Source organism: Mauremys mutica, chromosome 22, assembly GCF_020497125.1.
Source record: "Mauremys mutica isolate MM-2020 ecotype Southern chromosome 22, ASM2049712v1, whole genome shotgun sequence".
Taxonomy (NCBI): Eukaryota; Metazoa; Chordata; order Testudines; family Geoemydidae; genus Mauremys; species Mauremys mutica.
In genome coordinates, this window is record NC_059093.1 from 6,643,650 (window position 1) to 6,660,088 (window position 16,439).

Below are 16,439 nucleotides of genomic sequence, written 5' to 3' on the forward strand. Positions count from 1 at the left end.
CTAGGTGAATCATCCAAAGTCATTGGCATAGATTTGAACACAATACCGGAGGCCTGTCTCCCAGTGCTTTGCCTTTTTGCATCCTTTTACACTTTTTAAACAGCAGCATGGAAAGTTTTGCAGGACCAATTGGTCCTGCAAAAAAACTGGATTTTCATCCTGTTAGTAGTTTTCCACAACAGATGGCAGCATTGCTTCTTGTATAGACTGGTAAAAGATCATCTGTGCCACAATCAACTAAAGATTAAAGTGGCTGCATGCTTACTATAATTAGTGATAATTTAATTGCTTTAAACATTGTCAAAACAAAAATAACTTGGATGGTTCATCCTTATGTTTTATTTCTGCTTGTTGCAATAAACAACAGAATTAGATTATGGATTCTCTTTACCTAGGCCATGACAAATCTAAGGGTAACATTTTCAAAAGTGTCTATGGGCCAGATTTTCAAAAGTATTTATGCTCCTAAAGATGCAGATAAGCACCTATTGGGATTTTCAAAAGCACCTGAGCACCTGACTCCCATTGACTTTCAATAAGATTTATATCCATATGTGCCAAAGTCAATTTTATTCTAAAGTCCTATTACCAAAATGACTTAGGCACTAAGGCCCAGATCCCCAAAGGTATATAGGCACTTTCAATGGGAGTTAGGTGCTATATATATTTGAGCACCTGGGCCTACGGTAACATTTTCAACAGTAATTTACGGCTTGTCTACATGGGAACACTCGAGAAAATTAATCCAAATTAACTGAAGGTCTGAATTTAAAGTGGATTAAATAATAAGGCATGCATTTTTAATGTTCAGGAAGGTGGTGGTATTATGCTGACAGAAAAACTCCTTCTTTCTGCATAAGCTGTGTCTACTCAGTACACTTACACCAGTATAGCTATATTGTCAAAGCAAGACGAGGCCTCAGCAGAGAAGAAAGAAAAGGGAAGTATTATTATTCCCATTATATACATGAGGATCTGAGCTACAAAGAGATCAAAGTCCCAGTCCACAAATATGAGTGGGCATGTAACTTTACACGCACACATACTCCTATTGGTGAAGGGGCTAATCAAGTGTATAACGTTATGCACATATTTGTAGGATTGGGGGCAAATAACTAGCCCAGGATCTCACAAAAAGTCTGTGGTAGAGATACCTGAACTCAAATTTTCTGCATCCTAGCTGGGTGCCTTAAATGCAAGACTGTCCTCGTTAGCACTATTTTAAATAATTAGAATAGTGGAAGCTGGTTATAGCATTAGAGATTTTTTTTCTCCTAGTGCTGGACGGGTCTCCAAATTATAGGTGGTGCAGCAGCATCTGCAAACATAATGCATATAGCATCAAATGAACAGACCCCGAGAATCCGGGATATATTTGGTTTTATAATGAAGAACATGGAATAATTCAGGACAGTGGCTTATACAGTGTAACCCCTTCATAATTGTATCTCCTTTTGGTCTCTGCAGCAAATATCAATACACCTCTCCCCTACTATAACTCCACCTGATATAACACAAATTTGGATATAACGTGGTAAAGCAATGCTCTTGGGGGGGAGGGGGCAGGGCTGCGTGCTCCAGCGGATTAAATCAAATTCAAAATAACACAGTTCCACCTATAACGCAGTAAGATTTTTTTGGCTCCCGAGGACAGCGTTATATCGAGGTAGAGGTGTACCTGTGGCTATGGGCCTGAACTAATATTAGACTTAATTGTGGAAAAGCCATCAACAAATGGTGCTAGGTTACTACTCACTGTTACTGACAAACATACGTCTCATTTCTCCAGAAGTGACATAAGGGGCTGCGGTGTGTGCCAATCGGTCACTTCCCTTGCTTCTGCTAGGAATGCTGGAAAGAAAGTATTTTAATGGGAGGAGGCAAAGCTCAGAGCCCAGTGGAGGTGGATAACGTTCTAAGAGTGGAGGCTGATGCTGTTTTAGGGAGCTCTTCTTCTGGTTGTTTTTATTCAATTGTTTTATGTCCAAGTTCTCTTGATAATACTAAGGGCGAGGGGAACAAAGAAACTAAATAGGAATTTTTGTACCAGGAGGGAGTGCTTTGGACTTAGAGCCGCAGCTGTCATTTAGCCTTCTTCCCTTATTGTTTCTAGTGTGCTTGAGATCAAACCTGATATATTAACCTTGATTGCAAAACAAACAAACAAACCACACATCACCAAATCACCAAACCCTCAAGATACACATTTGCAGCGTTGACAACCCCAAATGTTCAAAAATCAGGAGTCATGCTCCCCAGAATCATGAGATTGGCTTAGAAATCACATTTTTTATTTGTATTGTTTGGTTTGGTTTTTAAATTGGGGGCCTTTTTATGGTTTTTGAGTGTTTAGAGTGCCCTGGGGTCACATTTTCAAGCTTTCCTCTGAAAACATGAGTGCTATAAACTCACTTTTTAAAATGCAAGCTGAGAGTCTCACGTAATCGCAAGATTCCAGGAGCCGGAAATTGAAATAAAACATCACATATTGGGAGACTTGTGATAAAAGTCACAAGAACAAGCAACACTACATTCGTTGTGTTCACATAAGCATCAAAAAGCTCAGACTCTTATCCCAACCTCTTGGGCCTCCTTTTCTCTCCTATGATCTCCCAGTAGGTCCCTGGCTCCTTTCCTTCCCCTCTCACTCCCCTGCAGGCCTTCTGATTCCTACCCAAAGATCAAATACAGATACCCCAATATTCAGGGAGAGAGAGAACAGGGTGATGGGTCTTTGGGATTGTTGCAGTGGCTTACTTGCCTAGTATTGAGAGCAGCCACTGCCTCAGTTTCTACTTGCTGATTGGATAAAGCACTCCAGCTAAACCACAAATTCAAAGAATCATAGGACTGGAAGGGACCTCGAGAGGTCATCTAATCCTGTGCCCTGCACTCATGGCAGGACTAAGTATTATCTAGACCATCCCTGACAGGTGTTTGTCCAACCTGCTCTCAAAAATCTCCAACAATGGAGATTCCACAACCTCCCTAAGAAATTTATTCCAGTGCTTAACCACCCTGACAGGATTTTTTTTCCTAATGTCCAACCTAAACCTCCCTTGCTGCAATTTAAGCCCATTGCTTCTTGTCCTATCCTCAGAGGTTAAGAAGAACAATTCTTCTCCCTCCTCCTTGTAACAACCTTTTATGTACTTGAAAACCCATTGTGACGGGTTTGATCACAGAAACTCCCTCAAGACTGTCACTAGATGTGCTGGGATACCACTGAAAGCAAACCCCTTTGTCAGAGAAGGCTTCCCTCCACTCCCATATTGCTGAATTAGACACTCCAGTCAGCTACAGCACAGACCAGGAGGTTAGGCCACTACTCCCTGCGGTGCACAGAAACTAAGATTCACTTAGCCCAGGAGCTTCTCAGTTAACAAGGACTTTCCCAGCACCCAGTATTCAGTCTTTCTGGGAGCCTAAACCCCAAATGAATCCATTTTACTCTGTATAAAACTTATACAGGCAGGGTAAACTCATAAATTGTCAGCCCTCTATAACCCTGATAGTGGGATATGCACAGCTGTTTGCTCCCCCAGATATTAATTAATTACTTACTCTGTGTTAATTGATAAGCAAAAGTGATTTTATTAAATACGCCATTGTTTACATGTTCATTTGAGTGTTCCCAGGAAAGCTCAGATATGGATTGGCATCTCCAAAAATCCATTGTCAGTTAAGTGTTTCTTGAAAGGACTATTCTGAGTAAGTGCCCATTCTCAAGAAGTTGACCAAATGCTTCACTGATGCTATTTAGAATCAAACACATTGAGATACAAGTGCATAGCCAATATTCATAACTTCAAATACAAAAATGATACACACATACAGACAGCATAATCATAACCAGCAAATTACAACCTTTCCATAAACACCATATGGGAATATGACATAACTGGAATATGATCTATGCTATGTAACATATCTATATAAAGGTTATGATCTACTGAATTTATTAATCCTATCTGCATGCATGTATCATTTTTGTATTCGAAGTTATAAATATTGACTGTGTACTGGCTTGATTTCTAAATAACCTTAGTAGAGCATTTGGTTAGTTCCTGGAGAAAGGAATGTTGAAGTTAAGTACCTAATCAAGAGACACTTGAAAGACAATGAATCTTGGAATGCTCCAATCCATATAAGAAGTCTACTTGAGGAAGTTCAAGGTAACATGTAAACAATGGATGCTACCTGTAAAAACTGTGAGTCCTGCATGGACATGTGAGTTGCCCAGTTAACTCCTAAACTCCATCTTGGAGCTGGACTGTGCATAGGAGTGAGGAGGGGGTCTCCACCAACAAGAAAAAATCTATTTAAACTGCTGGGAGACCCCTCCATGGTGGTCTTCATCTGGCTAAAGAGAGAGCCTCCCTACCCCCCCAGGATACTTGAAAGAAACTGGAACAAAGGATAGTGTGCAAAGAGTGTGAGTGATTGCTGGACCCAGGCTAAAAGGAGATTAGTCTGTAAAAGGGAGCATTCTGGAACTGGTGAGGATCTTATCTGTATTCAGTTAGATTAGACATAGATTTGCACATTTTATTTTATTTGGCTTAGTGACTTACTTTGTTCTGTCTGTTACTACTTGGAACCACTTAAATCCTACTTTCTGTATTTAATAAAATCACTTTTTACTTATTAATTAACTCAGGGTATGTATTAATACCTGGGGGAGCAAACATCTGTGCATATCTCTCTATCAGTGTTATAGGGGGCGAACAATTTATGAGTTTACCCTGTATAAGCTTTTTACAGGGTAAAACGGATTTATTTGGGTTTAGACCCCATTGTGAGTTGGGCATCTGAGTGTTAAAGACAGGAACACTTCTGTTAGCTGCTTTCAGGTAAATCTGCAGCTTTGAGGCAAGTAATTCAGACCCTGGGTCTGTGCTGGAGCAGACGGAAGTGTCTGACTCAGCAAGCCGGTGCTGGAGTCCTGAGCTGGCTGGGAAAGCAGGGGTAGAAGTAGTCTGGGCACATCAGGTGGCAGCTCCCAGCGGTTTTCTGTGATCCCAATGGTCACAGATAGTTAATTGAAAAATTCCTTATGTACCCCGTGTGTTGCGGAACAATTTGAACTGCAATGGAAATTAAAATAGACGTTGAAGTACCTGTCATGACCATCATGCACAGGAGGGAGAATATCTTGCAAAATGTATGCTCTAAATTTTACTTTATATCACTTCGTTATGCTTTGGCAACATCAAGAAGCATTGCCCACATAGGCGTGCGCAGCACATTTCATTCGGGTGTGCACCCAGGGAATTTTATTTATTTATTTTTTTAAAGGTGAACATTTATTGAATACTCAATCATAAAGGACATTTGTATTCATCAAATAAACTAAAGAAACTAAAACTTAACTAAACTTAATTTTTTTTAAATTAACAACTAAACTTTACTTAAAAAATGAGACACAAAATACCAAATTTTTGCTGTAGTGATAACCAGGTGTACACAAAGATACAGTCAATTTTCATGATCTTTATCTTTAACCAGATAAGGAACTAACCCAAATTGACCAAAACAGATTAAGGTTTCTTCAACTTCCTGTCCTAGAGAATGAGACGTTGCTCACTAGGTGTTATGGACTTAAATTCCTCAATCACATCATTGTAATTAACTGACAAAGCCAATTCTTGTTCAATGTACAAAATCATGAGTGAGTCGAGGCGCTGTTGGGACATTGTAATTCTTCGTTTGTTTTTTACACGTGCTAGTTTCGAAAAGGCTCTTTCACATGAACAGCTTGTCTGCTCCTTTTCTTATCTTAACAACAAACCGATCCATATTTTAAAATTAAAAAGGGGTATCATACGATTGAATTGAAGCGTAAAGCCATGGGCTTGTTACGGTATTTCAGTAGAGTACACGCGACAAAGATTACAAACGCTGTAGACACCGCGCTGGGCACGCCTGATGCGGCCGCGCTTACCGGTCAAAAATTTTTCTAGAATAGTAGTCGGAGGGGAGGGGAGGACCAGTGGTAATGCAGTGCCGCAGTTGTGGGGACACATGCTGCAAGCGAATGTGGGCTTTCTATATAGAGCGTATCGTGTGATTAAATTAAAACGCAAAGCCACTTTTTTTTTTGAGACATTACGGCAGGCGTGGGCAAACTTTTTGGCCCGAGGGCCACATTGAGGTTCCAAAATTGTATGAAGGACCAGGTAGGGAAGGCTGTGCCTCCCCAAACAGCCTGGCCCCGCCCCTATCCCTGGACAGCGCTGCAGCGCCGTGGCTCTGTCAGGACCTGAGCTCCTGCCGCTCAGCCTGCTGGAACTTGCAGCCTTACCACGCAGCTCTGAGCAGGAGGAGCTCAGGTCCCGCTGGAGCCATGCTGCTGCAGCGCTGTCCAGGGCTGCTCCTGGACACAGCGCACTGAGGCGTCGGGGGATGGGGGAAGGCGGGGGTGGGGGAGCCTCAGACATTTTCGTGGGGTCCCCTGCGGAGCCCGGGGCCTTTGGCAAATTGCCCCACTAGCTCCCCCACCGCCAGGTGGCCCTGCTTAAATCAGGAACAGGTGCAGCTAGAACTTAAATTGCGCTTGAAGGGAGAGCTCTCCCAGACCTGAAGAAGAGCGTTGTGTAAGCTCAAAAGCTTGTATCTCACACAAACAGAAGTTGGTCCAATGAAAGATACTACCTCACTCACCTTGTCTGTCTAATATCCTGGGACCAACATGGCTACAACAACACTGCATGCAATTCTCCCAGTGACAGAGATAAAGGCAGATTTCTTTCTAATCATTTTTTTTTCTTGACTTTACTCTTTACAGAAATAAAATGAGAGAGAGAGAGCATCCAATGCAACCAGGGAGCTCAAGTTCCATTGCTCCCTCTTCTTTTTAAACAAGTGTAGGAAAGTGGATGGGATAGGGGAACAGACAAATGCAATATGTTATTGTAAAAAGGAGAGAACCTAGTAACTAATTATATTTTTAAGCCTGCTCAATGTATCGCTTAAGTGGTAGAGCAAATACCTCTTATGCGACCACCCCACTCTATTCCACTGTGAAACTGATAATTAAGACCTGTTCTTAATCCAGTTTGTTGCAATATTGTAACTATTTCACTTAGAGTGTGGGTTTGTTTGTTTTTTAAACCAAAATAGTTATATTAGAGACAACCTCTAACATAGACACAATTGTATTAATATAAAAATACCATATACCGGTGTAGCTTATTTCCCTCCTTTTATGGATATGACTTTACTGATATAAAATACCATTATACTGATTTCTGTGACCATATTAGAGAGGGTAGGACAGCATTAACTATAGTGGTACAACTAAAACAGTAGAACTTGTGTGTGTAGACAAGCCCTAAGGCAACTGAAGGTTGAAGTGTGGCTGTAAGGTAGTGATGTGAGTGAAACCTAAACAAAGATGATTTCTGCTATATTCTTATTGCATTTCTGGGAATTATTGTTCAAAAATAATTTGTAATTCTAATTACATTATTCTCTGCATAACAAACTGAGTGAGATGTCAGCATGTTTGTAATGGGTTATGGTTAATAGGACAGTTTAAGCAGGTTGGTTTAGTTTCCTGTATAAAAGGTTAATTAGGGTTGTTAAAGAAAGGAGAGAATTTGTTCACATAGCTCCAGGTAGGGTAAAACCTTCTCCCGGAGGCACATATGCAGACCTATCTCTGAGCCATGTTGACATACATTATTACTTTCCCATGTAAATGTTGTTTTCTAGATAACGTTTACAAGAGCCTCTGGCTCTTGTCAAGGAGGCCAATTAATGCTAGATGCTGCTGTTTGCATTGCACAAGTTCACTGAGGGAATATTTAGGAAATGCTTACATATTTCAAAAGCTGACCAGTTTAAGGGCTTGATTGTGACACTATGCACAGCCCTGAGCCAAGGATGGCATATAAGTTGCATCACTAAAAAGTAGCACTGGAAGGCATAATGACTCTGAGAATCACAGTCCGCTCCCCCCCCCCCCCACTTCTACCCTCAGGATAGAAGTTATCTGTTATTGGCCTATGGCAGCAGTAAATTACTGTTCCCTCCCCTTCTTTGGCTCAGCTGTGCTGGCCATGGCATTGGGGGCTGGGGGGATGGAGTCAACAGTCCATGTACTCACTGCCCACCTACTCTGAAAAAAAAGTAAGCAGGTGCATAGCCCCCTTTACTTCTCTGTGTTGGACCCAGTGTCTGGTTAGCTCACATAGAGGTTTAAAGGGAGTTCTTACTGGGTATGTAGTCCTAGTCGAAATCTGGCCCGAACAAACCCCAATATACTTTGTGATTAATTCATTATGGATACATGATTGTCATTACAATACACACTACATTGTTTTGCCATTGAGTTTCTGTGCTAAAGTGCATCTGATAATATTAGCAAACTAGGGAGAAATTCTTCTCAGTATAAGGAGTTCATATACATGGGAAGTTAAAGTCCAACATCAGACATATTGCATAGTTTATGTAAATATACTTGAGATGGACTTTAATTGTGTGTGTGTATTTTATTATAGGTGACAACATGTCTGGCTGAGAATTCTAAGAATTGCATGGTTCCAGAGAAGCTGATTATCTGGCATTCGATCATGGCGGAAATGCCTTTATGGGTGAGTAATGATTCCAGCGAAATGGAAAGGTCATATTACCTGTGGCTCAAACACGTACACCTGCAGGCATTAGAAAATGATTCCTCAGCGGTTGCCAACGTACTCACAAAGCCCTTAGCATGCATGGGACTAATTACTGTTTATCTCAAGATCTGAGTTTTCTAGTGTCTTACTAGCATGTGAGCAAAACAACTCATAGTCAGGTATTTCTTGCTTGATTAAAATGGGATTTTACCACAGACTGTAGAAAAGTGTAAAAATTCATTTATGCCCTCACTTCTAGTAGAATATTACATAAAGGCCTGAGAGATCTGCACAGGAGGTATAACCTCAGCCCTTGTAATGTAATAGGTAGAAATAAACAGACTAGGTTAAGGGAGCTGTGGCAGATTTAACTCTCAGTTTCCATGTAATTGCGTATTAGATGCAATGTAAAAACTGTGGTTTAGTCTCACTATTTTAATGCTCCCAAAATGTGTGTGGTTTGTTAAGGTCAGGTTGTAAACTGCTTACTCCCACTGGTAAGTGGAAGGGCTCACACTCAGGCCTTTTTGAGCAGCAGTGAGAATTGACTAGTTCCATAAAATATACATATTCATAATGAATGGCACCTAAAATTCAAAACCTGCCACTAAACTTTGTATTAATTGATAAGACATACTTTTCTGTGCTTAGAGCTCTGTCACTAGTGAATGTTTGGGTGAGGTCATATAGTAACCAGGAGACAATGGCATTTTGGTTCCCATTCTTTGCTCTCGTCACGTGAAATGTGGTGGTTATTTTGGATACCTCATTGCATTGGAACTTTCAAAAATTAGAAATTAAAGCTCCTTGGAGACTTATGGGATCATCACAGTTGGATATGAATGACAAAAAAAGGCATAAAGGGAGGCTGGATTTGACCCCCCAAAACAGACTCCTCGACGTGACAGTGCAGCAAGGCCAAAGGGCATTCCTGGTAGAGAAACTGGACAACATTTTCACAGACCCTCCTCCCCTGAGAGATGATATCTCAGACATCACATCCCAAACGGCTGACTCAGAAGATGAGCCCCAGAGAACGGCCATTGAAACAAAGGAGAGAAAGGGGGAAATGTCTGCCCCAGAGATGACAATGAAGGGAAACTGGATGACTTGGAAGCCAGGGCAAGAAGAAATAATCTTCCTATTTCAGGCATCGCAGAGAGTTTAGAAGGTAAAAACATCCTCACTTTTCTTCAGCAACTGCTCCCAGATCTCTTCCAGATAGACCCACTGCTTACCGCTGCCCCCTTTGAGATAGAGCTCAGCAAGTGGGTTAAAAAAAAAAGGCGGAAAAGTGCTCAGCCCGAGGCTGTGGTACATAAACTGCTGAAATGCAGTGATAAGCTGCTAGTAACCAAGGGAACTAGTTCACATTTGTGTGTTGAATCCTGCTGTCCAGTCACAAAGACCAGGATCTCAGACCTGAACTGATGCATTTAGGACTGAATCTTGCAGGCCCTTGAGTGCCATGGAACCAAGCTGTTCCGCTGGATCTGTTGGACAATATTTGTTTTCTGCTTTGTTTGTTATTCAGGAGTGCTTGGAGGAGAGCTTGTGGGAGATTTAGGAGGAAGTGGGGGAAAGGCCAGTGGATCTATGAACTGTGTGGAAGCACTGCATCATAACACTGTGTGTGTGCGTTTGCGGTAGGGCACATCATATTATAGCCACTCCTACAAGCTAAGGGACTTGCTCTCTGTTCTGGGTGGAAGAGTCTTTCCTACCAACATTTGCATGGTTTCCCCCCACTCAAAGATCTCAGCTTTACTCAGGAAATTAGAATTTCAGCCCAAATGCCACCTGCCAGCCAGTTCCATTCTCAGTGCATTTCATCCAGCCCCTTCCACACAGCCACAGAAACACACTTTGCTTGAATTGAATCATTTTGTTTCCAAGTTTCCTGAATAACAAACAAAGCAGAAAACAAATATTGTCCAACAGCTCCAACAGAATCTGTATTAGACAAGACATTAGCCTCCTCCCTGGCTCAGAACCTTGTCTTCTCTTACTCTCCATGCAGATGAGCCCATCTGCCAGCATCTAGTGCAGCTAGATCTGGGGTAGAAAAGGAGAGAACAGAAATGGCTGTCTTCACTCAGAAATCCCTGGGTAGACTTTTCCTCCTGAAAGACAGCTGCTGCCTGTTATTCTAGAAGTGGCAGGGAGAGGTTTTTAATGATCATTAATGTGACTTTCCATGATGCAGAAGGTTTTTGTAAATTGTCCTCTTTCCTGACTTGCCTGTGATATGAAGAAGTAAATCCTCTGTGCTAGTCAAGAAATTGTTTAAAAAAAAAATCATACCATTGGCTTTTGCTTTGCTGTTGTTTATTTAGGATAGGGTATTTTTCAACTGAAGTTGGCTGCGTCCGGGAGATACTGTTTGTTTTGGCACTGGTCACTTGTCATATAGTGCTTGTACACCAGCTGGTCTGTATACATTACAATGCATGGTCTCCAGGACATAGTCCTTTTAGTATACACCTCTACCCCGATATAATGCAACCTGATATAACACAAATTTGGATATAACGTGGTAAAGCAGTGCTCTGGTGGGGTGGGGCTGCGCACTCCGGCGGATCAAAGCAAGTTCGATATAACGCAGTTTCACCTATAACACGGTAAGATTTTTTTGGCTCCTGAGGACAGCGTTATATCAAGGTAGAGGTGTATTTCTTGGGATGAAAGGGATCTAGATTCTCTACTGAGAACAGTCCCCCTTTCACTGTACTGGTATTACAAGGGGGCCAGAAAGCTGCCAGATCTCCCCAATGGGGGATTCCCCAGCAGGCATAGAACTGGTATAGCCAGGTTCTACACCACCATGCCTGCAGCCTTTGGCATAGCATGTGGGAAAGGGGTCTGCCAGAGCACAGTTCCTTGGTGCGGGGCAGAAGCAGCCACAGTAGATTAAAGCACCTCTCAGGCTGCTTTCCTCTGGGCTGTAACTGGTGTAAAATTCTAAAATCAGGGAACCACAGGTGGGGCTTCTTTGTTGCTGAACAGAACTGCATGCTGTTGAGAATGTGGGTCAGAATCTCTTCTCTGATATTTCTGGGTTCCACTCACCATATTGCATCTTCCATCATGCTGAACCTAACGCCTGGAATAATGTCTCTCTTGTTTGCCAAGCACCCTCTCACTCCTAAATGAAATCCCTCCATTCTTCTCATCCACTGTAATCCCCTCAGCCACCCTCTCCTGAACCATTACCCCATAACTGGTGAGTATTTGTCTAGTAGTCATAGGTAGACTGCAAGCTGTTTGGGAGCCCAGAATGTGCCTTATCTCTTTTTGCAAGGTGTTATGAAAACAGACGGCACTATACATGTATGTTAATAATATTTTCTGAAGATTACTAGAATGACATCCGTGTGCGCCAAGGAAGCTACTTTGCAGATATCTGCACTCTAGCACTGCTAGGGAGGGAAGTATTGTATTTGCAAGGGTTATTACATCTGTGATTATGTGAAGTAGCTTCACTGCTGCTCCATGTCCTTAGAATAGTGTGACCAGATGTCCTTATTTTATAGGGACAGTCCCAATATTTGGGGCTTAGTCTTATATAGGTGCCTATTGCCCCCCACCCCGTCCTGTTTTTTTTTTTTCCCACACTTGCTCTCTGGTCACCCTAGGTTGGTAGGGGAGGTTTCCTTCCTCTGGGAACCCAGCAGATCTCTCTTGCCTACAGTTCCCACAGTGTGGAAGGATAGACAACCTCAGGACATTGTTCTTACAGGAGACAAACTAATATTAAATACAAAATCTCTGTGAAAGGAGACAGCCGTGAACTGACTCAAATTACTATAGGGTTCTGTAAGTCAAAGGGGATCATATTCACCCTGTCTTTTGTTTACACTGACAGTCTTTTTGTCCCAGTCCTAACCTCTGAATCCAAATATGTCCAGTATGTAACAGTGCTGTTCTGTAGGTAGATAAATCCTCTGCACCGAATGCAGCAGTTCACCCGACTCCTTTTCAAGTCATAGCATGTCTGCAACAGTTTCATAATGAACGTCCTTTCTTCTGATGCAAAAATTCCCCAAAAGGCATTTAAGGCATTACATCTGATCCAGGTGCTTTTTTTGTCTCTTTCTGTGCTACAGATTGACTTTTGCATTCAAATGCCAGGCCCCTGCACTTCCTTTTTGTCTTAAAGTAATGCCGCCTGCTGGTTGGACTTATATGTTGCCTGAAAATGGCGGGTTTTTTGCATTTAATAGTTTGTTTGATTTTGCGCTTTAAAGACTGAACCTATATTGGAAACCCATCTTATTTCTTCATCACAAAGTCATGGGAGAGGCTATTTAGTTAAGTTTGGAAAGACTATAGCACCTTTTGATGTGATTCTGTTACCTTTCCTCAGCTAAGCAGGGCTGCGCTGGGACAGTTCTTGGAGAGGAGATCTACAAGGAACACTCGGGGGCAGCTGGTAACAGTGTTGGTGATTCAGTAAGCAGCAGCCTTCCCTCTGAATCAGTAACGAATCTGTACCAAGCATGGTGTCAGGGAGTTGCATTGCCCGAGGGTGTCTTTTTCCCAAGAGATGTAAAAGAGAAATGTTGAGTTGGAACAACTGTGGTCATTAAAGATCCTATACTCAACTTCTGTATGAATCAGGGAGTTAACATAAGTGTCCTGGCCAGATTGCAATATTGGTAATTACGTACTGCCTCCCCAAATTCCCCAGTTAGATACTGTGTTCTTCACTTCCCGTCAAACTATTGTGTTCTGTGCTGGTGTTAAAGATCTACCATGTTCTACACAGACAAGGTTGCATTTCAGTGGTAGAGAAAGTGAGCCCGTTATATCTCATATCTTACCCAATAGGATTGGTATGAGGCTTTATAAATGTTTGTGAAGTGTAGAGATAATTAGATATAGAAGTGCAATATATTTTTATGAAAGACAATTCCCATTTTAAGCCTTTTTCTTTCCCAAGAATTCCCCTTTTGGCCTGAAATATTTTGTGTGATTGATCGTTAAAACAGCCTCTCCCTCTATGAACTCTTGCATTAGTGAAGTCTCTGGTTCCCTGAATCACAGATTAGTTTCTGATCTGAAGCTAGAAATTTTGAGACATGATTATAAAATACATTTAAATGGGTGAGACAAGGGAGAGAAAAAAATATTTTTTTAAAAGAACATCTTTCCTATTTCTATGTTCCAGTTCTTTAGGAAGTTCTCATGTAAAAGTGTGAGGAATGAATAAAAGGAGCACATTAAGATCAGTTTTATAGCTTGAATTTCACATATTGTAAATAAGAACTACACTATTTGCAGAGTTGGTATAGGAATGTTTATAGGTTACAAACAGATTCCTTGGTAGAGTGACTGTCTAAAAACCAAGGCTCTCTGTTCAGACCAAAACCTGGTTTAAGAATCTCTCTTCACTTTTGGTAATGGTGGTATTACCCCCTTTTTAATAATGACTAATTTAAGCAGATTGTTAGTGCATAAGATGCTCTTACTTTGAAGTTTTTAACTATCTTTTACTTTATAATGTAATACAACACTGATACCAATAGGTAAAACAGTAAATACACGAGTATGAAATTATCAGCATTTATTGACAGTGAGAAATAGTGGAATATAATTCATTGCATATTAGACAAAGTTCTCACTGAGTCTTCATGCAATTAAAATACAGCCTGTAAATTATATATTTTACAATGGTTAATTCAGTTTTGAGCGTAATATTTAATAAGAGATACAAATCAAAAATTCAAGGTTCAAGTTCTGCCCTCACATACACAGATCCCATGGAAATAAGGACAGTACTATGTTCTTATTGTACATTTTGATTCTGTACTCTTTACACTTCTATCTGTGAAGTCCACAACTGATTTGTCTTCAGTACAAAGGATCACTAATACAAGTTAAAATCTCTATTATAATGCTGCCTCGTTTGTACTTTTTTAGTTGTATTCCAGGATTTAAAGACCATTGAAATCAGTGAAAGTCTTTCCATTGACTTCGGTGGAGGCTAGATCTAGTCCTTAATTCTTATTTCTCAGTTTAATAAAGTGATACAATATTCCTGAGTTCTATCATGCATGTGGTATACGAAAATCAAGATGATTTATTGTATATAGTGGTCTTTGAAACATTCACCATGATATTTTCTTTTAAAAAACAAACTAAAATTCCAAAATATTGCAAATCCCTAGAAAAGCCTAATTCCGCTGGTAGGTTCAGGTTCTCTGTCCCTAAGCCTAGGAATGACTCCTGAAGTCCTTCATCCAAGCTAGAGTTAAAGTGCAAACAATAGTAAAGATGGATGAAATATAATAGAAAAGAAACCAATTTAAGGAAAATAGTTCTATTTTGGGTAAAACTCTGTAAGAAACACCTCATTCGATATCCAACACTGAGGAGATATATGGAAATCAGGAAGTGAATATTCAACATACAATATAATACAGAATAATTTATTTTAAATATACGCAGTTATAATTCTTATTCAGACTCTGTTCCTCACTCTAGGGGAAAATACAACCTGAATATAAAAAATCTTGATATAAGAACATTGTTTAGCTGATTAAAAGGTAAGAAGTGTAGGGCCTGATCCATCATCCATTGAACAGTAGCTCTCAGAGCTTAATACTAAATAATATTCAATGAAAGGAAGGAGACCTTTTATTAAAAACAAAATGCAAAGACATAATTCACATAGTGGGAAAATAGATCACATTTGTAAGTACTTGTTACCTGTAACCCTGATTCTACAATGTTTACACATGAATAAAATCTCTCCCATTTATTTCAAAGAGAGAGGGATATATGAATTGATTGCTGAGGATCAATCCTTTTATGTGTTATATATTGCTCCATATGGAGCAAACAAGGAAGTTTCATAGAAACCAGTCAATTCACAATAAGAGTTTACAATAAAGTGAGACTGACAGGTATTGAGGTTTTCGAGAAGTAGTTATTAAGTCTCTAAAATTTCCTAACAGATCCACAATTATTCTGTGATAGCAGTTTTGATTTTTTTTTTAAATTGAAAAGTTACTTGGTATAAAGATGACATTGAATATTGTGTGTAAATATCTAAAGCTATATGGAAGAAATTTTTCTTCTGTTGATCATACAAAAATTGATTAATGGTTTTTTAAAATTTCAGTTTTACTGTTCCAGACTACTTATATATACAGTCTTCTACTGTTATAAACTCTGATTGTATCTTTAAAAAACTTGCCATTAGTTGAAAACACAGTCAGTTGTAGGAAGTTTTTTCAGTGCGTGCCTTAAAAATCTGTGATAACCCCGTCCTTGGAGTTCCTATTGACTTTACATGCCACTGCAGGTGCTTAGCATCTCTGAAAATTAAACTCGTATGGTAGGGAGTAATCCTGTACTGGCACTTAGGGGGTTGGACTCCAGAGATCTATGGTCGACATGTTTAAAATTAGACACCTATATTGTAATGGCTCAATTTTCAGAGTTCTGAGCTCCCACAACTTGAACTGGCTTCACAGGGAGCTGTGAGTGCTCAGCGCTTTTGAAAACTAGGCCACGTATTTAAGGCACCTAACATTAGATGCCTGAGTTTGAAAACTTCTTCTGAGTTTTTTCCTCTCTAATTTCTATTAGTCCAATTCTGGGCTCTCGGGGAGTGTTTTCATCAGCAGCTCAAGTTTAACAAATTCAGAAGACTTTTACTGTCTGTTTTCTGGCTGTTCCTCAGCAACAGCTGCGGAGCATGAGATGGGAATAATGAACCTACTGGCACATTCCTAGAAGGCAAACAAACAAACAAACAAAGCATTCAGTTCAATAGTAGCTGTCTTGTTTTATTTATTCTACATTTTTTTT

At 40.4% G+C, this 16,439-nt stretch overlaps 1 protein-coding gene across 1 annotated transcript in view; it reads left to right on the forward strand.

Annotated features, from left to right (window-relative positions):
• The window catches only part of POU2AF1 (POU class 2 homeobox associating factor 1), a 117,300-nt gene that overhangs the window by 7,983 nt on the left and 92,878 nt on the right, over positions 1-16,439 (forward strand). Inside the window, exon 2 of the mRNA XM_044996752.1 lies at positions 8,505-8,597. Coding sequence (XP_044852687.1) covers positions 8,594-8,597 — 4 coding nt within the window. The 5' untranslated portion in view covers positions 8,505-8,593. The remainder of the gene's footprint in view (positions 1-8,504; positions 8,598-16,439) is intronic.